The 21366-nt window shown below is 42.3% G+C and overlaps 3 protein-coding genes across 4 annotated transcripts in view; 2 read left to right on the forward strand and 1 right to left on the reverse strand.

Annotated features, from left to right (window-relative positions):
• Positions 1-1636, forward strand: part of LOC147318439 (E3 ubiquitin-protein ligase RNF19A-like) — a 35236-nt gene extending 33600 nt beyond the window's left edge. The window contains exon 10 of the mRNA XM_086310370.1: positions 269-1636. Coding sequence (XP_086166496.1) covers positions 269-1076 — 808 coding nt within the window. The 3' untranslated portion in view covers positions 1077-1636. The remainder of the gene's footprint in view (positions 1-268) is intronic.
• A 1789-nt stretch (positions 1637-3425) lies between these two features.
• Positions 3426-16185, reverse strand: spag1b (sperm associated antigen 1b). Its single transcript, XM_086310369.1, has 19 exons — positions 16092-16185; positions 15679-15826; positions 15129-15288; positions 14913-15035; positions 14753-14823; positions 14440-14552; positions 14219-14324; positions 13900-14030; positions 13640-13746; positions 13096-13231; positions 11733-12176; positions 9444-9543; positions 8825-8977; positions 8048-8205; positions 7185-7326; positions 6347-6473; positions 6048-6206; positions 4952-5275; positions 3426-4848 (listed from the first exon to the last, which is right to left on the reverse strand). The coding sequence occupies exons 2-19, from the start codon at positions 15822-15824 to the stop codon at positions 4720-4722; spliced, it is 2829 nt and encodes a 942-aa protein (XP_086166495.1). The 5' UTR covers positions 15825-15826; positions 16092-16185; the 3' UTR covers positions 3426-4719.
• fbxo43 (F-box protein 43) lies at positions 16182-21222 on the forward strand. 2 transcript variants are annotated; one of them, XM_086310371.1, is made up of 6 exons: positions 16182-16338; positions 17379-18223; positions 18302-19057; positions 19401-19503; positions 20173-20367; positions 20482-21221. In XM_086310371.1, the coding sequence occupies exons 2-6, from the start codon at positions 17436-17438 to the stop codon at positions 20725-20727; spliced, it is 2088 nt and encodes a 695-aa protein (XP_086166497.1). In that variant the 5' UTR covers positions 16182-16338; positions 17379-17435; the 3' UTR covers positions 20728-21221. The 2 variants fall into 2 exon arrangements, with proteins under 2 accessions (XP_086166497.1, XP_086166499.1); XM_086310373.1 differs by lacking the exon at positions 16182-16338 and adding an exon at positions 17112-17235 and having other exon boundaries at positions 20482-21222.
• The last annotated feature ends 144 nt before the right edge of the window (positions 21223-21366 follow it).

Consider the following 21366-nt stretch of genomic DNA (forward strand, 5'->3'; position numbering starts at 1 on the left):
AGTGAATAATACCTGTATTATTGTAAACCTGTGCTCACGTCAACTGAACACAAAGTATTATTGTTTATATCATCATGTTTTGAACCTAGCCTAATTTCTAACCTATTGTACTAGTTGGTAACAAATTAGGCTAGTGCTATTCAAAGATAAAATGGTCATCTAGAGTCTATAGTCACTATATGTTATGAATAACAGCCCTCTGGATGCTTAATTGTGCTGAACACAAACTACATGCAACTCATGTTTCCTGTGTCCTCTCTTCTTCCAGAGATGGGAACAGTATGGAGGTGCAGGTTGACATTGAATCCAAACCTGGCAAACTACGGCATCACAGCGGCAGCAGCAGCATTGATGACGGCAGCCACGTTGGTCGCTGCGGCTGGACCTGTCCCTCTAATGGCTGCACCTCTGCAGAGGGCAAAGGAACCTCCACTAAGTGGGCCAAAGAGGCCTCCTGCTCCTCCTCCTCCAGCTCGGGGGGCAAGAAGAGCAAAGGCAAGCTGCGGAAGAAAGGGGGAGGAGGCACAAAGATCAATGAGACACGGGAGGACATGGATGCTCAGCTGCTGGAGCAGCGCAGCACCAACTCCTCAGAGTTCGACTCTCCTTCGCTGAGCGGCAGCCTGCCATCAGTGGCCGACTCCCACTCCAGCCACTTCTCTGAGTTCAGCTGCTCCGACCTGGAGAGCATGAAGACCTCGTGTAGCCACGGCTCCAGCGGTGGCGACTACCACACGCGCTTTGCCACAGTCAGCCCCCTGCCTGAAGTGGAGAACGACCGCCTGGAGACCTGCCCCACTTCTTCATCCTCCTCCCAGGGACAGAGTGCTGTGGCCACCCCCAACTCCCCCACCTCCACCACGTCCTCCCTGGGTCACAGCACAGAGCTCCCCCCTCTCTGCTTCATAGCAGAGGAGAATGTCAACCTGGTGTGCCCCACTGAGCCGGACTCTCACAGCAACACCGGAGAGATGTTGAAGGAAACCAACAACAACAACACCCAGCATCATCAACCACAACAGCCAGCCCAGACGCAGCATCAGCCCAAGAACTCCTGTATACAGACTGATATTTAAAATCTCAATACCATAAGTGCTGCACACACATTGTTTCAACATCCTTTTCCTCCACTAACATAACAATCCTAGCTTAAAGTTTAACCTGCATTTTCTGTTATTCCCTTGTAAAGGGGACATGTTACTTTTGGATTGGACATCCTCTGTTGAAAAGCAGCCACTGAGTGAAGTATTAAAAAAGGCTTCTGCAGTGCAGCCGCGTGAGAAATTTTAAGGTTATGAATGCTGATGTTTCTCCCTGTGCTGACACATTTTTGTCACTCGCTGGCCACCTGTAACAGAAGGCAACCCACTGACTCGGGTGTGTCAGATTTATCTGTGTAGACTAAAGTAAAACCACTGTGCCAGTTTTGCTAGTATTTGATTTTGGCCGTACTGTCTGGATGCAACACAATAAGAGAAGTTAACCAAGCAGGGACAAGGCAATACAACTTATTTTTATTTTCCCCAACACGTATTAGTTAACAGAGGGAACCTGGGAGTTCTCATCTGCATTTATTATTAGACTGGTTGTTTTTTGTCATGGATCTGTGTTTGAAATTAAATTGTAGAAGACCAAGGCCTGGGCTCAATGTCCTGAATCATTTTAGCTCTAAAGCTGACTTAAAAACAACTGAGATTGTTTTTAAATGGATGCACACACAGCTATTGTCCCATTGTGGGCGATGGTGCTTTATGGTTTTTTAGCAGCTCGCTAAGAAACGATTTGAGACCTGTAGCCTAATTCAGTGCATGTTCTAGCACTAAGGTGACTCAGGAAGCCTGGGCCTCATCTTGCTCTGTGGAAAGTTTGTAATGATATATGTTGAGGGTGTGGGTGGGGGCTATTTCTTGACTTGACAAAAGGTCTCTGGAAGGCCGTAGATGTTGAGATAATGCTTAAAGTCATTATAATAACATTAACCAATGGGTTGGTCAATTCTGTGAAATTGTACAAAGAAACTTTTTGTCCTGTTGAAAGGTGATTTATTCAGGCTGATGGTTTCGCCTCACTGAGTAAGAGAGAGCTTTGATATCTTTCTTTGTTAACTCATGGTGCCTTCAAGAAGCTGTTTGTGTTCCGTTTATCTCCACCGTGTCTTCTAGATTCCAACCAACAACCACAACAACTCATTGCAGAATGTCTGACTGTGTAGGAGGGATGCTCCTATGATAGATCTGGTAAATGAAGACTTTTCAATTGCCTACCAAAGACAGCACTCAGGCTCTTGTTAAATCTTAAACCTTTGACTTGTCAGCTGTAGATGCAGTATTGTGCATCCTTTTGAAACCACAGGGATGAATGATATGATCCGAAATTATACAGACACACAGACTGCTGTTTTTGTACATGCTTCACAAATGCTACGCAAATAACCAGGGCTGTACAACGGCCCGAGGCACCTGCACTGTTACCTGTATTTCCTATGACATTGATGTTTTGCAATGCACAAAGGTTAATGGGGATGCAGAGGTTGGTTAATGGTTACCTTCCTTATTGATTTGTCCTGTGAGTTCCTGTTTGTGTTGCCAATCAGTGCTGCTGAGCAGACTTGAAGTTAAGTTCTTCTTTATTTCAGAGTGTTTGCTTAAGCCTGTGTTTACCGCTCCGTGGTCTGCTTTACTGGGGGCCACCGAGTCAGCTCAGGTGAACCTCAACCATTGAGTGGTATCCTGACCCAGGTCTGTTACAGAATGAACTCTTTGGTTCGGTGGATTCGGCTTCTGCTGCACTCCTTCCCTGCATTACAGAAAAGCAGTTTTGTTCTTCCCCCTTAGTTCGGTTTCTCATTCTTCACCCAAATTCCAGTTTCTCAATCCTAAATTGAACACTAGTGCCAGATATAATTTGTAATTTGTGCAGAATTGCATAAGGTATTTGTATATTTGTTTGGTAATTTGCTTTACTATATGCGTGTAAATGCATATCAAAAAAATAAAAACAACTATATATGAAATGTTTACGGTTTCCAAATTTTTAAGTTAACAAAAGTACTGTAAATACACAAAGTGGACCTATTATGATCATTTAAAACTTCATATTTTTACTATTAGACTCTGTTAAGAGAAGTTTTGCATTATTCACTGTTCAAAATGAATAAATGGCCTGTATTTGTATAGCGCTTTACTAGTCCCTAAGGACCCCAAAGCGCTTTACACAACCAGTCATCCACCCATTCACACACTGGCAATGGCAAGCTACATTGTAGCCACAGCCACCCAATAATCCTTAGCTGTTATATTGGGCCTTGCTATGGCAAACACCATTATTACAACGTATGTAAGACACAAAAACATCATGTCACTCCATCTTTAGTGTCTCTTCTGAAACTTTCCGTTACTTGTTATGAGCTAAAGAAGGAAAAAAACCATGTTTCCCAGTTTATTGAATAGCCCTCTGTGAATAGAATACACAATTTTTACAAATCTACTGACACAATGTTAAAAGCCACTGTTAAGAGAAGCTGTGGAAAATGCAGAATTATTCCCTCCTTCCCCCAAATTTACATCCTTATGCTAAATTTTACATTCATGTAGATTTAATGAAACATGAGAAAACAAAAAGTTTGGATTCAGGCAGTCTTTAGATTCACAATACAGAAAGATTGATATTTATTACTTATAACATGGACAGAATGACTTTAAATAGCAAATAAATTACACATTTAAAACAGTTCTGAGTTTGGAGCCAAGTGAATATATGTGTGTGATAAATCCAAGTCATTAAAGAAATTTATTAAAGCTACAGAATGATATAAATAGACTTTTTCTTTACGAGTACCGATATGCTCACCACACTAAGTCGACCCCTAGACTGAAATCCAAGGCACACATCTTATAAAGATGCTGCTTCTCTCCAGTGTGCTGCCATCTGCTGTGAAGCTGATGGTGCAGGTAAACAGGCTCAACGGCACAATGTCATTTCACATGGTGAAGACAGAGACTTGCCTTTATGAATGGAATCAATACAGGAACACAGAGCTACAAATTTGCATAGATGACTTAAAGGAGAGCAAGAATTTTTTTTTTCTACAACATTGTAAGTTCTGTTACACTCACATGAACAGCAGTGAGACATGCAGGTCTCTTTCACCCATTAAGATAACACCATACATGTGGTCATATTAAAATAGTTACTTAAGATGCAGCAAAGACGCACTTTTAAACTTGGAAGGAAATTAGCTTTTTGTTTGTTTATATTTAACATGCACTGAATAGTTTTTGGTATGTGACAGCTGGTCTTTTATAAAATGATTTCAGAAAGCGACTGGGCTCAAAGAGCAGATCAGCTCGATGAAGCCTGTCCTAAGCAAAAGCTACTGCCTGGAGTGAGGAAACACCTGCCTGCTGTGTTACACAACAGCACATTGGACCTCGTTTATTAATACACTACGGTGAAAGGTCCACTGAGTCCCACTGTTGTACAATGCAAATGGTGCATGGTGTGTACAAAAGTAAAACTGCATAGCAAAATGTTCTGGAGAGAAAAATAGATTATTTTTTTTTATATCGTCACAGACATTACAGACCAGTAGAGTGAATCAACTCGGTTCCATTGTATTGCTCATTCTGCAGCTTCCTGCCTTTGTGTACTCAGTTCTTGTGCAGTGTTTTGCATAGATCCAAGAGCAGTGGTGGAGCAGCTCATGCAGAGAGGGGAGGGTCAGATATATTTGTTGGCCAGGTTCTGAACATCGTTCTTAGTGAACTGTGTGCTCTGCACGGCTGAGAGATCCTCAAACAGCTGAGTCATGTGGTGACGCTCTTCCTTCTCCAGCAGCATTAGTACAACCTGCAAACAGTGCATCAGCGTTTATCACCACACAGACCGCTTGATTGCAAAATCTTACAAACAAACTTTAGCTTTTCAGACCATATTTGCATGCTAATCTTACCGAGAACCTGTCAGCAGTGTGCAGATGGTTGAGGTGTTGGTAGACCAGATAAGGGTCTTTCTCCAGTAGGTGTGAGTGCAGGGCCTGCATGATGAAGCTGATGGTGTGTCCATCAAGCTGGGTGCTCAGGAACTGGGGAAGCATCTCTGGGGCCGTTGAGGCCAGTAGTTCCGCGCAGGCCACTGTGTTTCCAGAGCTACGAGCCGCATTCAGGGATTGGCCGAATTCATAGGCGCTGGCCGGCTGGAGGTTGATGCTGATGTCTTCTCCTTTGCAGCTGTTTTTGGAGTTAGGGACAGCGGTCACATTCTCGTCATCCTCAACCTGAGGAGGGAGACGGACATGGGTGAAACATTTAAACAGGAAAGACAAAAATGGAAAGCCGGTCTCTGTCAGTGAGTCACAATCTGGGAAATCTGCACCACCTATTGCCTTAATTAGGAATAATTTGTCTGGGATGCAGTGATTGGATCTATAAGCTTCCATCTTTACCTACTGGTGTGCTGAACCTGAAGAAAAGGAAAACAAGAGCTTCATAACAATCTGTAGCCTTTTAAACTTGGAGCACAGCCACTTTTCACTCTGGTGTTCCCCTGAAACTGAGACTGAGTTTTGAGACCCAGATAAGCAGCATAAGATGCATGGATACAATTTTACACTTTAGCTTTCTCCGTGTTCTCTTTTGTCTTTTAACAATAAACTGAAAATGGTACATCTAGCCCCACTCAAGCTTTAATTTGGTGCTTTTATTCTTCATTAGATCATTAATAGTAAATGAGGATGGAGCACAAAGACGAACGGTACACAACAGCTGGGAGCGCTGCACTTTATGATCTGTGCTAGGCTAGAATAAAACCAGAGCTGATCAGATTTCACACGGTATCCCAGCAGGTGTCAGGAGTAATCAGCTAAAAACACACAACTATTCAAAGGACACTTGTTGACCATAAGTCATGATTCTTCAGTCCCCATCATTATAATGCCTCTTCTTCCTAACCACACGTGTAGACTCTCTAAAGTCAAAAGTGGATATGTCTGTTGGATGCAATAAGGGGAAAATATTTATTTTCAATGAAAGTGAATAAACTGTACTCACCTCTGTGATGGGGACTGTCTTCCTGGGTTTGTTTGGTGAAGTGCTGGCCAGACTCTGTCTGAGCAGCTTGGTGACCTCCTCCAGCTCCTTCTCAGCCTCCTGCACGTTGGGATCTTGCTGCAGCACTTCCTGCAGGTCCGAGCTGCAAGCCAGGTAGTCCTGATGGAGGGAGACACCGAAAACATACAAAGAGAGCTTTATGTATGAAATATGTGAAAGGGATATTTTACTCCTTAGCCACCCAATAAAAAGAAATCACTCCCTTATGGCATTAGCCATTAAAGTCCAGCTCTATTCACCTTGAGACCTTTATTAGCCATGGCTCGTCTGTAGAAGGCCTTCTTATTGGTTGGCTCCAGTTTCAGTGCTGCATCACAGTCCTGCTTGGCCTCAGCGAACCTCTCCAGCTTCAAGTAGCACAGAGCTCTATAAACACACACACGTCAATTGTGATTTTTATTTTTGTCACTGGCACCTAATCACATTTGACACGTGACTCAGAAGTATCATGAATTTGTGACTCACTGCAAATCAGGTTTTATAATAACAGCTGAAGCCATGCCATCAGCATTAACAGAACAGAACATTTTCCTATGATGATGAGATTTACGATTTACACCTCAGAGATGTGCTTCTGGAGCCCCTTTTCTAAATGAATCTTCATGTTTTTAATTTTTTCAAATGGCTCTCAGCAGCTGTGCACCAATGGCGTATGGATGTTTGCTCTGGTGTGGCTGTACATACAATCTGTTCTCACAGCAGGGCTCCACATGCACATGCAAACACCAACACACAATAGGAAAACATTCACGTCATCAGTTTCTTCTGTGACCTGATCAACACCATCTATGTACTATTGTGTTGTGCACCAATTTACCACCAATACACACTAATTTGGCAGCAGTGACAGGTGGCACGACTGGATAGGATTAAAAACAGAGCTGAAAGCACGGCTGACAAATGACAGCTGGCCGTCGTTAATCGGCCTTTTTTAAATTCAGTTGAACAAATTTTGGGGATTTTCAGGCTGTTTTCCCACATCAAAGTGAACCAGTGGCAGAAGATGTGATGAACAGAGGGGAAACGAGACCGCAGGAACATGTCTGTTCATATTAAGGTGAGAATTAAATGACTAACCTGTTGGTGTAGATAGTGCATTCCTCTGACTTTAGCTTAAGGCATTCTGTGTACTTTCCCAGAGCATCCTGGTATTGGCTCTTCTTCACAAAATCGTTCCCTTCTTGTTTCAAAGCTGAAAAACGGACTTCGGCTTTCCTCTCTAGAAAACAAAACAAAGTGGTGATTGCTAAACATCGCTTACTCACACAGACACGAGGTCCATTCTCCTCCATTTTGACTTCATATATCCACACTGACACTTGCAATACATTTTAACTGACCTCGCTTTTATAAGCCTGTGCTACACAGCTGGAGGGTTTAAGCACTTGAAATTAATGCTGTGCTAGCTGGACATGAGCCACGAGAGTTAAGTCAGCAATCAGTCCCGGTGTGGACCGAGGGCTAATCAATCTGCTGCAGAGTGTCTGCAGAGCGTCTTCAGGGAGGTAAAATTATGCCAGCAGTGCTATTCTTTCATTAGAGTCTAAAAATAGCATAGGTAGAAAAGCCCTGGGAGCAGAGAAACTGCATGGTCAGAGGTGACACGTCCACTTATATAAAAAATAGGCCTTTCAAATTTTCCTCCAGTCACAACAGGAAGACTTTTGTTCCTCCATCGCTGTATCAAGCAGAAGAATGGTTCAAAAACCGAACAAAGGTAGCTATAATGTCAGAAGAAAGAGCTGCTCGAGAAAATGTTTGTTAATGCTGGATGTAGTCAACATTAGATTTTATTCAGTCATCATAACCGCTGTATGTATAAATGTCCCAGCTACTCTCCTCATTGTCCCAGCTCAGCGATCAACACTTCTGACCCTGACTAACTCTGTGTTTCTGGGGACAAACATTAATTAAGCATCATGACTCTAAAAACAACAGACCTGCATCCCTAGCAGCCTTCTCTGCTCGAGCTTGGAGGACCTCAGCGCTGGGTGGCTCCTCTCTGCGGTGCTGCTGAGCCGACAGAGGCACCAGAGGGATCTCGGGAAGTTTCTCTCTCCACTCTGGCCCGTCTTGCTCGATGAGCAGCCGGGTGATCCTAGAGGAGGACGTGATTCAGTCATTGTTACAGCACACAGATGAGAGACATTGATAAGGCTTACATAGCGTGTTAAAGATGCATCTAATCCACCCTGTTCCACAGTTTAGGGAGTTTATGTCTTATAGTGTAACTTTGTAGATAAATGTGGGGATGAATGATATCTTTGACCCTCTGGTACTCCTGAACACAAACCAGCCAGGTGAGTATTGCGTAACAGAGAAGGGACACACAGTCTGAGAGACATGATTAGCCTCTAGCCGGAGCTACTTTTGACCAGCTAAATCTGTTAGTCTCTAATAAGCCTGTGTGTAATGGTTACCATGATTTGTTTTGATTTAGTCTTCTAAATATGCTATAATTCCATTTCTGGATTTCAATTATAGAACATTTTCAAATTTGGAAAATACAGCAGGTAGATAGAGTAAGAAAATCTCCATGTCTCATCTGTCTTTTTATTTCCTTTGCTGTAACAGCTAAAGATAGTCTGTGTCCACCTTGTTTAAAATAGATGAGAAATGCACTGCCATAGACATGGGTGCTGTAAAATTCAATACTTGCTTTTGAGATGCCAAATGTTAATGAGTCTGTTAGCTGAGGTGAGAGGTGGACATTATACCTGTTGACACTGTCGTGAGCTGCCTGCACGCTCACGTCTATCTGCAGCACAGTTTTGTAATCCACGTAGGCCTTTTGGTAACGCTCCAGGGACTCATAAGCCATGGCACGGCGGAGGAGGGGCTTGAGGGAGAATGATTGCAGCTCCAGGGCTCTGATTGGAATAAATAGATGCAATGAGACAAGAGCAAACGATCGAGTCTGGTGCCCCTGCTGTCGATGCTAGGGCAAAGGATGTGTCTGTACATGTTGTTTCTGAGGTAGTGAACAAGTCTAAAGGTGTGATTCAAGTTTTCTATAACCCCATCTTTCTGCAAACACATCAAGTATATTTAAAGGCTTTCATATGGGAGGCTCCCTTAAGTTAGCCCAGTCTGCTGCTTATAAACCACTTCTAAAGAGATTAATTACAATCCCTTACGACACACCCAAGTGCAAATCCCCTCCCACTCATAAATGATCTGAGATCCTCTGCTGAGACTGGTATATGATGACGCTGTCTGCAGAAATTTGTAGCAGTTTGATCTTTAAGATGAAGCACAAGGACAAGCGTACATTTGCCTTCCACAGCTTTTCACATATCTTGCTGAACACTGGTAGAGTTTTATCAGTTCTCTCACCTTGTGCAATCTTGTATGCAGTCTTGACTGTTGCCATCTTTCAGGTAGCAAGCTGCTCTGTTGGAATATAGAATACAGAGATCTTCTGGACTATCAATCCCTGCATAGAAAATAGAGACCAATATCAGAAATGTAATACACAGCTTGGAAACAGCACGCATAGTTCTGCAGTTATCTTGGGGGTGGAATACAGAATATCTGCAAAGACATCATGAACTCAAAGTTTGAATCGTGTACTTATTGTCTAAAACAGACTGTTTAATGTGCTCTCTGAGCAGCTATAGAAGCGCTGTAGAACGTACAGAGCTCCTGTCATGATGAAATAAAGAAACTTCAGTTATTGGAAGATACTGAGCTATCATTTCTTTTCTTTCAGATTTATGAATACAAAGTGACAGACACGCATACACACACATGTTAAATGTTTTACTAGCTTTTATCTGCAGGTTAAAAGCTAGTATATGTGTAATATAAATATATATATATATATATGGGTCAAAATGGGAGATGCCCCCAAGGGTGGTGGAGAATGACCGAGCTAAGATCCTGTGGGACTTCCAGATACAGACGGACAAAATGGTGGTGGCTAACCAACCGGACATAGTGGTGGTAGACAAACAGAAGAAGACGGCTGTAGTGATCGATGTAGCGGTTCCGAATGACAGCAATATCAGGAAGAAGGAACACGAGAAGCTGGAGAAATACCAAGGGCTCAGAGAAGAGCTCGAGAGGATGTGGAGGGTGAAGGTAATGGTGGTCCCCGTGGTAATCGGAGCACTAGGTGCGGTGACTCCCAAGCTAGGCGAGTGGCTCCAGCAGATCCCGGGAATAACATCGGAGATCTCTGTCCAGAAGAGCGCAGTCCTGGGAACAGCTAAGATACTGTGCAGGACCCTCAAGCTCCCAGGCCTCTGGTAGAGGACCCGAGCTTGAAGGATAAACCGCCCGCAGGGGCGTGCTGGGTGTGTGTGTGTGTGTATATATATATATATATATATATATATATATATATATATATATATATATATAGACATTTCCCTTTGAGATTTTGACAACTGACTCGTGCAAAGTCCGCACGCTGTTTCTCTCCACCTGCCTTAACTTAACAGTGTTTTCTTCACTATCACAGAGTTAAGCAAATCACACAGGTCTACGGTGCATGTTTCAAACACAGCAACATTATCCTGCTACACTAAACACATTCATGTCAGTGTGCTGCCTCATCAGATGAAAACAGATTATGGATGATGACACAGCGTGGCAGTGATGATGATGTCTTAGCAACTGAGAGCACTTAGCGAGGTTATTGTGACAGTAGATCATATAAACTACAGCAACTGTGTGCATACCACAACTACGAGGCCTGTCAAAGTATCTTGAATGTCTCGTTCAGTTTCATTTCTACTGAAAAGAGCCTTTTTCACAGATTGGAAAAAATTCTGCATGTGTAGATTAGGTCACATCTGTTGTGCTTCCCACAGTAATCCAGATAGATGATGCCCAGCGACTTTCACAGTCTTAACTGAGTATATTATGGCTGTCCACAGAAAGAGACACAAGGCCATATATTTAACGGAGAGTGAGCAGAGGTTTCTCTTCCTCCATCAACTGCTCGTCGTCTCACTCTCTGTGAGAATTATTGCTGCAGTCCTACAAATTCAATTTCACAGTGAGTGGTTAGAGGTCATGTGACTTGGACAGACCTGAGCTGAGAGGCTTAGCACCAGACTAAAACAGCAACACTGTCTGCGTACAGCCACAGTCCATCATCCCAGGGATAAGTCACTAAATATTAACATCGTAATGGATCTTACTAAAATTTTGAATACTGCAAATAAACTGTTCACACAAAAATGTGAAGTCTGAGACTGAGAATTTGAAATTGTTTATGAGGAATTATTTCCATAGGGAAAATGATTTGTATTGCTATCCTGTTTTCATGTGTAAGTCTCTGCAGTGTGTTAAAGTGACAAAAATAAAGACAAGCACTGACATTATAGCTACGACCCTATGACCTTTGATTTAAAGTTAAATTAAAGTATGACACCATAGAAAGCTGTTATTAAAATATGATGATGAATAAACAGCTGAGAAAACAGTCGATCAGTTCTGATTCATTTGTCAGCTCATAACACACTGATATGAGTAAAAATGTTATGATTAGTGACACGGTGGCACACAGGTAACTTCTAACCAGCAACCTCACTGTATAAAACTAATTAAATAGTTTTTTCTTAATATTCTAAAATATTACAAACACGATCAACAGTGAGTGCCCCTGAGGCTTACCTGAATCTGTATAGCCCTGAATGGCTTGTGAGTATTTCTCCAGTGCATCGGCAAACTGTCCATTTTTAAACAGCAGGTTTCCTTCGTTCTTTAGCCGGGCCAGGGGTGGGGGCAGGGCCCCACATGGGGCATCAAGGTTGACAGTTTCTCCAGCATTTCCTCCAACTGGAGTTGCCTTACCGCTGCCGCTCTGATCACCCTGAACCGAAGCTGTCGAGCCTCTCTTGCTTGATCCATTGGCTATCTTTTCCTGCGGGACTTTGTACTTGTCTGAGCTGCCTTTGTTCCTCCTGTGTTCATGGTGGGAGCTGTTGGACTCGGCGTGTGGACCCCCGTCCCCTCTGCCGTGGGGCTTTTTATGAGCGTTTCCCATGTCTCCCCTTTCGACAGGAGTAGCTGATCTCTCCTCCCCTCCCACGGGCTGGCTAGGTTGAACCAGACAAGCTGGAAGGGAGAGGGAGGGAGGGGAGAAGCAGAGGGAGAGAGACAGAGAAGGGGAAGTCACACCCACAGGAAAGAGTCAGCAGTTACATCATAGTGTGGGAGGAGAGGAGCACATGACACGGAGCCACTTCAAACAGGGAGTTCCAGGAAGTAGAGATACCAAACAGTGACTTATGAAAGGGCTGTGTGGGGGTAGGGCAGAAAACACATGCATGCACTGTTCCTTCACCCAGAGAGACAAGAGGGGAATTTCCTCTATCTATAGGACAGCAGACAGAAGGGGATGTGACTAAAGCACTACTATTACCGGCAATGTTGGAGCTTCCTAACATGCTCTGTATAAATCGTGACTGTATTAGAGGGCAAATCCTTCAACTTCTAAATCCAGCACAGCTATAAAGACACAAAAAACTTTCTGCTATAAAGTTAAAATTTAACACCTCATTCAAGTTACATAAATTAGAGTAGCAATAGATTTGAGTCCAGTTAAGTCAGTGGAATGACTTAACTTGTTACTTTTCATTAAATGAGAATATAGATAAAAATATATCTCCAGTAAGGGAAAAATCTCATCTGGGAAATGTGTACCACAGTCTACTGGTTTACCTCATTCACTTCCTGCTAGTCTTGCTAGTTAATATGAAATCAACAGTGAAATAAAAACATGTCAAATAAAGGATCAATGCACACTTTCAACAAAAATCTAAGTTTCCTCTGAACTCATAACTTACCTAAGCTTGACTATAACTGAAAAACGATTTCACTGCATGTTAAATAGAGAGTAAGCAACATTTAAATCAGTTGCGGTTTGATTGATTTTTGGATGCAAATGGGTTATCATAAATGGCCATTAGCGCCGTTATAGTCTCTATGTCTGTGTTTAAGGATATTGATTGTTTTTAGTAGTTCAAACAATCACCAGTTTTATGAGCTTTGTTGTCACTGTCAGTCTGGTTATCCGCCTCTTCTATCTCTTGGATGAGGATTTTTTTGCCCTTGCGTTGCTTCTCTTGTTGGCATTCCTCCATCTTCTTCTCAATTTGAGACAAAAGTTGCTAAAACACAAACAATTCATCCATTAGAACATCTCATGTTTTGTTTGTCACAACTATTCATATCACAATCTATGCTAGATTACTTAGTTGTAGTGACTGGTGTATGTATAACTACAAAAAGGAACATTTTCTTCCCATTTACACCTAAATTATACTCAAATAAATAGAAACAGAAGTTAAACAATGCAATTAAAGGGGACGGGTAAACACAGCACATCCTGAGCTGTTCCACTGATACAGATCTGTTAAAAAAGCCACATCATCCTCTATTTATGGTAATGACATAAATACATGAAAGACTTCCAGTGATAGACTCACTAAATCACTCAACTTTCACAAATACAGTGACACCTAGTGGATGAAAGGTAGACTGGCGCATGATGAACATGCCTCAGTACCATCACCTACAGTTGCAGGGGTGTTCTGTGGCTCTTCCCTGAGCACCGTCCTCAGGTCTTCAGTGGCCATGTGGAAGTTGCCCATATGATTATAAACAACAGCACGACGAAGCAGGGCTAACGGAAAGAAGTGCATTACAATATGTAGCACATACACTAATGCTGCTGTAGCTAAAGTATACCACATCATATAAATACATCTAAAAGTGCAGGTGTATTTATTCTGGAAGCATTATTGTGTTAGAAATTATAGAAATAACATTAACACACCTTTCAGATTGCCCGGTTCTAGCTCGAGCACACTCAGGCAGTCTTTCAGGGCATTGTGCCAGTGCTCGAGCTTGATCTCTGCCTGGGCTCTGTTGTTGTATGCAGCCACAGTTGTTATAATGGAAAGGCTCCTGTAATGGAATAAACAATAAAGCAAACCTCTATTTACAGTGAGATTATTGCACAAACACTTACTACTACAGCTACAATGAAAGATGACAGTCTACTACTTACAATATATACCAAGCAAAATGATAAAAAGCCCTTTAAGAGGTGCTAAGTGCTTTCTGCAATGAATGAGTTGTTTAAAGAACCTGACCTGGAATAGTATGTGACCGCCTCCTCATAATCCTTTGCTCTAAAAGCTTCATTGCCTTTGTCCTTTTCACGATTTGCCAGGAAGAGCTTCTCCTGTTGTGACAGCACTGGATGGATCACAGGGGAAACCTTACATGTTACACAAAAATGCCAACACACCTGATGTACGTTGTATGCTTAATAATTACTGCAAAAGAACACTTTCTATCCACAATAGATTACATGAAGTGTCCACTTGAGTCTTGATTTTAGGATGTCCTGAGTTTATAATTGCAGGTGGATCAGTTTTGTCCACATCCTCCTCTATTTTCTCACATTCTTTTTCCACATCGAACCTGGAAAGAAGGTGTAAAATATACACTTAAAGGTCAAGTTTTTAAACTGTGGATCACTGTAATGGAAGCAGTTTAGCTTTAAAGCCCTTTTACAAAGTAAAAAGACTTGGGAAGCTTTTATGCACAGAGAATTCAGCTGCTGCAACAGTGGGGTCTTTCTTCTGAATATAATAGACAAATGTGGAGACAGCATGACTCACTTGTCCCATTCTCGGTAATCACGTGGTAGGGCGCATTTTGAGGGTTTCTTTCTTTCTTGTGGAACTGTTTTCTATCATGAGAAAAAACTCTGTTTGAATATTTGTCTTCTATACATATATGTAACTGGTTATGTACTGTATATGCCTTGATTTTTTTTACCTGGCTCAGAGGAACGAAGCAATTGAAACCTCTTACAGGTGGCATATTTTCTTTCACTAGATCATCAAATACTGACTGGTGTTTCAGGGTTGTTTCAGTCTTTTTGGTTTCTTCTTGCCATCTCTGAGCAAAGTATTTAGAGAAACAGCCATGTGAGAACAAAGTAAACAGGATTTATTTATTTTTTTAAAAGAAAGAAAAAAATGTGTACCATACTTTCAATTCATCCTCAATTTGGTTCCACTCATCTTTAGAGAGGCTGGCTGCTGTGGCTACAGGCATTTCCTTCCTAAGAGCTCGGCTCTTAGGGTCCAGTTTCTCCAGGTGACTCTCACAGAACTTGATCAGGTGAGGATAAATGCCCTCTTCGCCAGACCTTTAACCAAACAAAAAAGAAAAATAAGGAATAGCTTTTTTTGCAATATTTTTCATTCACATTTGCCAGCCTGTATTTTGTTATGACATGCACTATTATCCCTCTGCAACTGATGACAAGTGTTACGTAATCTATTTGCAATATAGCACATACATCTTACCATCTCAGTGGAGAGTGAGTGAAACTTGACATGATGATGAGTTTATAACCTTCATAAAGAAAAACCTCACCAACACTATAAAGGGACTGGACTGACTGATTGCTTTATTTTGAGCATGTAAATATAAATACGATTAAAAAAAGCAGCAAAAGTCCATTGAACACAGGTAAAGGAAGAAAAGGGACAGTGAGTTTCCTCCAACAACACTATATCGCTCAACAGACAGTTACCTCAGTGTTCTCAGGATCTTCTCGAGGTATCTCACATCTTTACATTTTTCAATGTAATCGTAGTCCAGGTGCTCCACAGGAACCTTGCCCCTGTAGTCCACAGTGGTGGAGTGACTCTGAAGGGATAAAACTGCGTCTTCACTCATTTCTGGAAAAAATTTACACAGTCAATGTGTCAAAAAGTGTTCCATAAAAGGGAGACATGGCAGTTCTGCATTATATTTGTATAACTTACCAGCTTTTTAGCTAGCTACCTTAACTTTACTGGTAATTTTAATAGTTCGTCAGAAACAGCTAGGTTCTATAATTAGGGATGTAACATTCGGGAAAGGCAGACTTATCTCTTAAGTGTCTCTTGAGTAATTAATGCAAGATCACATTAATGTTAATAATGTTAAGCAAAACTAGTTTACCTGCTCCCGTTTGGCTGAACGCTCATCGACAATGTGGTGTGTATTGCTATGGTAACCACACACGGACGGAAGGCCGGTAGCGCCGAGAGGAAGCACGTGACACAGCCAACAGAGGGCTCCAAATTTGAAAACGTGGCTGGTGAACATGAGAAAACAGGAACAACAGCGGGGGGACAGCTGAGGCCTGAGGAAACAACATCGCCTACAGAGGCCACGGCTTTTTGGAATAGCCCCGTTTTAACTTCAGGTAGGTATTTGTTAAATATTAAGCGCGTTTATTCCCGAAGAAGATTATGTTGTCGAGCTTAAGGTACAGGTGCGTGGAATTCACCGACATTACCTCGTACTGGTTCTAGTTTCAGGAGGCTAACAACGTTATGTTAGTAAACGTGGATGGCAGACAAAAATGTCAGCTACATTTTTTTTCTTTAATTATAACTCGGTGTTTGACAGATGTTTTACGAGGCCCACAGTTTTTTTTTGTTTGTTTTTTTGTTTGTTTTTTAATGGCAATCATTTTTGCATGGCATTTCAGGCTTAACACAGGTGTAACTGATTAGTCATTCACTGTGCCATTCCGGGTCCCCTTCAGTCACATTAACAGGAGGCTATTTCAGCTTTGACGGAGCATCACTGCTTTTAATTCTGGAACCGGTTTTTATCCTGTCATGTCTTGTTAAAATGGCTGCTCTGACCCTCTGAACTAGCATAGAGGGTGAAATTACACTGTAAAATGCGCACGCACGAAACGTCGTCGGGTTTTTGTTTTGTTTTGCTTTTGGATGAATTTTACTAATATCAGTTTTGCGTGTGTTTACCAAATAATTTTGCCTTGTCATATTTCTTCAGACGGAATTAAGTGTGAAAATAACGAGGAGTAAAATGATGTTAAAGGTGGTGTATACTGTCAGTCGGGCTCTGTCGGTGTCTTTTGGCGGTTATGGAGCTCTTTAAAGCGGCATCAGAGAGGGCACGAGACGGGGGGATTTAAATCGGCAGCAGCACGCGCTCTCATAGCAACGCGGATGAAACAGCTGAGAAGGATCAGAGATAAATCAGCTGTCTGTTGCTTTCTGATATACAAACTGCTACTTTTATACACTGAAAACCACCGTAAGATTCGGGAGATAACTTTTATTTTACTGTAAGTCAGTCCAGCATGAGACGCCTTTTAAAAATATAGTTTTTAAAAGTATTTAAGCTAGCGTTGTATGTGTTTACGGTCTCTTTAAGTTCATATTTGCTGTGCTGAAGTAGTTCTGTTTATTATATTCTGTTTCACTCCAGGTGACTTGTAATCCCCTGGAGGCCAGGCTAAGGTTTGTTGGCGCACTCAGGAGGAAGATGCAGTGCACTCCTGAATCTAGTCTTTATCTTGATGGCTCTAAAGGGCAGCACTGCTACGATGACTGCTCTGACAGTGGATACTCAGGTTTTTTCCAGAGCCCACACAGCACCAGTGGAGCTGATTCATGTAGGTCTTTGTCTCCGGTGGAACTGGATGAAACGCCCAAAGAGAACCTCCGGGTTTCTGTCACGCCAAAGAAGATCCGAGAACAAGTCAGATTTTTGGGCAGAGACTGCAGGAAGGTTTCAGCTGTAAGCTGGTGTGAAACTCCTAAAATATGCAAAAGGAATACCTCGCTGCGACAGAGACTTCTACTGTGTAAACCCACTGTAGATGTCAAAAATGACAACACAAGATCACCGTGCACCAGAGGGATTGAATCCCCTGTCAGTGGGTCTGAACCCTATTTGAATACATCATTTGACTCTGTAGACACTGAGATGGGGGCATCAAGCACTTTAAAAGTGGACCAGGACCTGCCACTATCAGGCAGGAAGCGCCGTGTTCTGTTCACACAGGTGAGGACCTCAACTCTTGAAGATGGCAAGCACAACTGTTGTCACCTTCCCAGTTTTGAGAAAGAAGCCTCACTCACAGATCTAGACATGAGTGAACACATTTTTGCATCTGGTCAATGTAATGTCAAGACTCCAGGCTTCAACGAATTCCTGCCCATCTCTAAAGAAAACTCTCAGTCACCACTGGGCAGCATGACAGATAATCTATATAATGGCTCAAGTGTCTTGTGCACACCATCATCTGCACATACACCCAGCTATATCAGGTATGTGTTTTATTGACGAAGAAAATAAAACTTTAAAATATTTAAACACAGATTAACTCCTTTCTGACTTTTAAACAGGTCGTTGAGTGAGGACAGCGGTTTCAGCTCAGTGACTCTTGATAAATCGCAAGACTCCACAGTGGACCATGATGGCTCGTTCCAGGAGCTGCTGCTGTCTGCCTCCAAAGGAAACTCTGAAACTCCAAATCCAACAGAGGGAAGGCGCCGCTCCCGTTTGCAGCGTCAGCACAGGCTCTCTACGCTTAAAGAAGGTGGCTCTCAGTCTGAGGAAGACCCAACGGACAGAAAGCATCAACATCCTTATCAATGTTACAGCCATTCTAAAGAGGATGAGGTTTTTGCTGGGGATATCACTCCTCGCAGTGTCCTCTCTGTTAAATGTGGTAATGCCGTGAGCTCTGATCGCTTGGGCTCAGCAAAAAAAGATTATACCACCCCACAAAGAGTGACTAAAACCAAGGCACAAGACATGACCCCTTGTTCTACAGATTTTGGCAATCCAGATATCACACCACTCAGGATGACTCCAGTTAACCTCTCTCTGACTCCAGCGCTGCAGCTGGTTCAAGCTATGTGTCAGCACCATGCCCAGATGTTGGCTGGTCAAAGTCCAAGCCTGAAAGAGCAGCTGAAGTCTGCAGCAGCACTGACCAAGACCCCAAGCACTCTTCGGACCACTATGCCATTGGCAGGGCTGATTGGCAGGAAGATGGGCCTGGAGAAGGTGGACATACTCACAGAGCTGATGAAGAGGAACCTCAGGCACATCCTGGCTGTTATACTTTGCCAGATGGACTCTGAGAGTGTCTATAGGTGATGTTTCCAAATATACATTTTTATTCACACAATGTTTTACAGCGCATATCATCCATGCTTACTTGCCACAGGTTGCAGCTCCTTTCCCATTTGGTCACTGATTAATAAAATCATGACTACATTTTTAATGGAGTAAAGAATAATTCAGAGTCCTGTAGAATGATCGCAAGGTGATTGACGCTGAGCTGAAACATACATGTTGTTATAACAGTGTTTATGTTGTATAAACGATGCAATTATTAGTAAAATCAGTGGAGTTTAGCTTGCATTACAAACTTGTGTTGTCTAAAAAGTTTAGTGAGCTGAAAATATTTCTCTCATACTTTGTTGTTTTTCACAGGTGCAGCTGTGTTTGCAAAAGCTGGAATCAAATTCTCCAGCAAGACAAGCTAGCTAGCACAATGAGAAGAAGCCACCTGAGTCAAGTGGAGGCTGCTCTTGAGGTAAGAGCCAGGCTATGGCTAAAGGTCTTATAAGCAGGGCTGCACATAAGTGGTCCGCAGGTGTGCATTTGCTGTCAAAATAAAAGACGTGCACCAGATAAGAAGTTGCAACGCGCGTTTGCGTACATAAGATTTTCTGGAGGAGGACACACATTTGTTTAGAACTCTTAAAAATGTTGAAGAAGCAAACTCCTTTAAGAAATTGCTTTGGTGTTCCTCCACCTCCAAAGAAATGTCAGGAGTCCGAACAGCAAAAGAAGCGCGTATTCTCGGAAAAGTGGTTGCAGGAGGTGAGCTGGCTTCAAACAAATGATGAACGCACAGAGATGTGGTGCAGAATATGCCGTGAAAATCCCACTCTAGCGGACAAAAACTGTGCCTTTTTATATGTATGCAAACGCCCATTTCAGCCTCTTATCTTATTCGCTTCCTATTTTGACAGCGAATGCGCACCTGCGGACCACTTATGTGCACCCCTGCTTATAAGAGTGTTTGTTCAGCTCTGTAGCATTTAGCTTTCTGTGTTTTCAGTTAAACACAACATCTCTGTTATCACAGTCTTTGCTCTGTGGTCATCAGTGCATACGTACATCAAAATGAGTCGGCGTTATCACAATCTCCATCACTGTCACTGAAATGACTCTGAACTTATTTGCTGTCGTCTTATAGCTTGGTGCTGCTGTCCATGTCGCTGATGCAGAGACCAGAGCCATGTTGCTTAAGCGATCAGCTCTGAAGACAGTTCAGGCCCAGTCTAGGACCTCCAGCTACTGCACTCCACAGTCAGGAAGCAGGGCTTTAACGCCACTGCAGCTCAGCGCCTTGCATTCAGACAGCAGCAGCAAACGGGATAAATTTCTGGAGGTAAGTTACAAATCCATTAAACTGCATTTTCTTGAACATGGTACAGTCATGCTTTGAGGCATTTCTTATCAAACATTTATCAAAGTTATTTTAATAACTTCTTTTTCCTCTCAGGTTGCTAAAACCCTCTTCAATGATGAGTGCCTCAAGCCTTGTCCGAGATGTCAGCATCCCGCAAGATGCCATTCAGGCAAAAGAGAGGGAGTGTGCAGCAGAGCTGACTGTGGATTCCAGTTTTGCATGTCATGCTTGTGTACTTCTCACGGCTCTAGAGAATGCGGTAGTCACTCTGCAGGCCGTCGCAGAAAGGACATACTTCCCGGAAGCGCTCAAAGCAAGCGCAATGTTAAAAGACTATGAACAAATTATTCCTGCTTCATGAAGTCACTTTAATAATATCTATTTTTTGCAAGTTTATAGATGGCAATAAGCAGCGAGGAAACAGATGTGTAGTACGTGCGGTGTCTGTACTCTTCAATGTTTGTTTGTATTTCTTTACTTATCCCATCCTACCCCTTTCCTTTTTTGATATAGTTCTTACTTGTATATTTTTTTTAAATTATGCACTGAAGGAGGTTTTACCAGCAGATAAAAGGATTTCATTTTACTGTTGTATTTTTCTATGCACTGACTGTACAGCATGTTGGGTTTTTTGTTTTGGAGCTATTGAGATTTTCAGCTTTTACAAACATGTTTTCTAGATCGGTTTTAAAATAAACTTGATATATAGTAAAACCTTTTTTTTCTTCTTCTTTTCTTCCCCTACCCGTGTGCTGCGTCACATTTGTGAGGATTGTGTATGTCGCTGTAACATGTACAAATCAGTCTTTGGTGCCACCTAGTGGTTTGACACTTTCACTGCGAAAGGAGTTTTATTTTAACCCCCCCCCCCAAAAAAAAATAAAAAAAAATATATATATATACACATACACACCTTAGATACTTAGAACTTTAAAGTAATCTCTGAATTATCTCGAATAAATCGATCCTGGGGTATTA

This window comes from Aulonocara sp. 'chitande type north' Nkhata Bay, linkage group LG11 (assembly GCF_057382095.1).
Source record: "Aulonocara sp. 'chitande type north' Nkhata Bay isolate Kocher_YH1m ecotype deep benthic linkage group LG11, A_spYH_male_GT1.1, whole genome shotgun sequence".
Taxonomy (NCBI): domain Eukaryota; kingdom Metazoa; phylum Chordata; class Actinopteri; order Cichliformes; family Cichlidae; genus Aulonocara; species Aulonocara sp. 'chitande type north' Nkhata Bay.